Source organism: Hordeum vulgare, chromosome 2H, assembly GCF_904849725.1.
Source record: "Hordeum vulgare subsp. vulgare chromosome 2H, MorexV3_pseudomolecules_assembly, whole genome shotgun sequence".
In the NCBI taxonomy this organism is placed as follows: Eukaryota; Viridiplantae; Streptophyta; class Magnoliopsida; order Poales; family Poaceae; genus Hordeum; species Hordeum vulgare.
This window is the reverse complement of record NC_058519.1, coordinates 558,556,498-558,559,124: the sequence shown is the minus strand read 5'-3', so window position 1 is coordinate 558,559,124 and position 2,627 is coordinate 558,556,498. Positions and strand designations below refer to the sequence as shown.

The 2,627-nt window shown below is 46.3% G+C and overlaps 1 protein-coding gene across 1 annotated transcript; it reads right to left on the bottom strand.

The window, feature by feature from the left end:
• Window positions 1–247: 247 nt before the first annotated feature.
• LOC123430532 (dCTP pyrophosphatase 1-like) lies at window positions 248–2,393 on the bottom strand. The gene is made up of 2 exons (XM_045114396.1): window positions 2,123–2,393; window positions 248–602 (listed from the first exon to the last, which is right to left on the bottom strand). The coding sequence occupies exons 1-2, from the start codon at window positions 2,294–2,296 to the stop codon at window positions 372–374; spliced, it is 405 nt and encodes a 134-aa protein (XP_044970331.1). The 5' UTR covers window positions 2,297–2,393; the 3' UTR covers window positions 248–371.
• Window positions 2,394–2,627: the final 234 nt, after the last annotated feature.

The following is a 2,627-nucleotide window of genomic DNA, read 5'->3' as shown; positions in this document are numbered from 1 at the left end:
CCAAATGGGTCATCCGACGGACGAAAAGCAGACGAACCTCCGTTTGAATCAACTCGTTGAACCGACTTTTGTATCCGTTTTAATCTAAACAGTCACAAGCGGATGAAATGAATCGGTCGATTGGAGTTGGTCTAAACAACACAGACCAGCACCACACTCGGTATCTTGTATGGTCTCGCTCTCCTCTATCTCACTCACAAAACGTTTCAACAACGTACGCCACAAACTGAAACTATCACAGTGTAACTTGACTCAACCGACAATTTTGCTATTGAAAAGAAGAAAACGACGACAAGTTTGCCCGAACTTCACTTTCTTAAACTCCGAAAAAGTAGACAATGCCTCTGCAGACCATACTAGTCGTTTGCTCGTCAGGCGCTCTTTGACGGCGCCGGGTACTTGACGGCGTTCTTCACAATCTTCTTCAGGGCCGCGTCGCCGAGGTCGACGCCACACATGTCAGAGAGCCGGATCAGGTAGAGCAGCACGTCCGAGAGCTCCTCGCCGAGGTGCTCCTTCTCCCTCTCCTCCCAGCCCGGACAACCCTTCTGCACCTCCCCTTTCCACATGAACAGCTCCGACAGCTCCCCAACCTCGCCAACCTGCACAGCAGCATATATTCAGGTAAGAAAAACCAGTAGCAGGTAACAGAGCAGGAAAGTTCCATCGTATCGTACTACTGATGAAAATAGAAAAGGTTCTAAGATCCGGTCCAAGCCTGATGCTACAGAGTCCTGCAAAATGTCTAGTGGTTGCTCGAGCACGTTGTGGACAGACCGAACACGGTGACGGAACGGTGCGCGCCTTTTTTAAACCATGGATCGACCTAAGTATTGCTGCGAGATGAACTGCAAAGTGTAGTGCAGAATTTGTCTGACTAGAAAAGCTTGGCACTGAATCGCATTCCTGCTTCAGAAAATTCAGTGAGAAGTTAGACATGGACATTCGCTGGCCTGAATTATACCGGTATGAACACGTCGGACTCTGGAATTTTGCGGCGTTTTGACGGTTGACGTGGGAAATTCGTTCCAGGGGTCACCGTACATCGCACCACGTGGCATCCAAGATAGTACTCACGAGTCATGAGAACATTAGTTGCTTGACCAGGATTCTACAACTACAAGTCTCCAAAAATATCTGATGATCATGCCGTACATGTCCGGGGTAGATGCCAAAAAAAAAGGAAAAAAGATGGGGGTAGATGCAAATCTGAGGTGGACTGTGACGACTCCAAAGCTACATATTCGCCGTCCACAAAAAAATTGAATTGTTTGCAAAGAACAAACTGGATTGATGTCAAGAATCCTAAGTTGCGACTATGAGCGAATATTTGAGGCAAAGTAATCTAATGGAACGGTTGGTCAAAAGGGGCCGCATTATATAGACGGCATGTAATAACTAAAAGAAAGATTGGTGAAGAATGATCTGTGATGGCTTCAGAACGACCTAGTAGTTCAATACTTTAAACTGATGAAGACATTGTTAGATCTTGTGCATGTGTTGTTTCAAATATCGATGCTGCCTACTCATCAATGTTATAAATAAATAATGTAAATGAGAAGATTCTGATTTACTAGTGGACACACTGCACCCTGGGAGTTGCAATTTACAGCTAAATATGCTTCTACAGTAGTCAAAGACCGAACACATTATAATACATACTTCTGGAATTCCATTACCAAGGAGGCAAGGATGCAGAAAGCCGTAAAAACAACATTGGATCTGATGTACAAAAACCCAAACAATTCTCCTAGGTGTCAAAAATCCGGATAGTACCACTACTATTTACTCCAGGATCAAATGCACTCCACAAGCCAAATTCTAGAAGAACTGTAACCTGGAAGTGTCACGCCCTAAAGTTAAAACGCTCCTGCTGTGCGTCAGTTTCCATTTCCGATAAAAACAGAGTAGCCTATGAGTATGATACTACCGCAAGTATTTCTCTGCCTGGTAGCACAACTCTTACTTTGCACAAAACAAAGAAAAAATAAATCCTACTCTAGAACAATCCTAAGATTTCTGATGGACTACTATGCGTTGACAAAACACAGCAAGATCAACGCCGGCCCGGCAAAAAAGAGGATCAGCGCCCGACAGAAAGAGAAGAAGAGGGGATGCAAACCATGGCGAGCAGAAGGTTCCTTGGGCTGTGGTGCTTCTCCCAGTCCCGCTCCTTGGCGAAGTCGTCGAGCCTCCTGGACAGATCCTTCAGACTCACGTCGGCGGCCGCCTCCTCCTTCGTCTCCTTCCCTAGCTCCGCCTCCATGGCCACCTTCTTCTCCCCCTCCACCTCCATGGACCTCGCACGGCGCGAACCTTAAACAAATATGGCCGCTCCCACGCCTGGCAATCGAGTGCCTGTGTTTGGTTCGGTGCTTCGGAAAGCGCAGCTAGGGGCGGAGGGATATATATATTCGCAGGCTTGCAGAAAACTTTGGCAAATAATAATTAGTATTAATTAGAAAGAAAATTAGGAAAGTGTTAACGGCAGCGCGTATGCCGCGGTGTATAGTTGACACTTTGCCATATCTGCTGCATCAGAGCGTCTGTGCTAAATTGAGGGATAAAATTAACCTGCCATCTGGAATATTGAGAGCTTTTACTCATACCAGCCAAGGCAGGCAGGC

What these genes read in the sequence shown, in the direction of transcription:
- LOC123430532 (XM_045114396.1), bottom strand. Translation starts at nt 2,296, where the DNA reads ATGGAGGTGGAGGGGGAGAAGAAGGTGGCCATGGAGGCGGAGCTAGGG. An exon ending in GGAACCTTCTGCTCGCCATG is followed by an intron (nt 603 to 2,122) that starts GTTTGCATCCCC and finishes GCTGCTGTGCAG; the next exon opens with GTTGGCGAGGTTGGGGAGCT.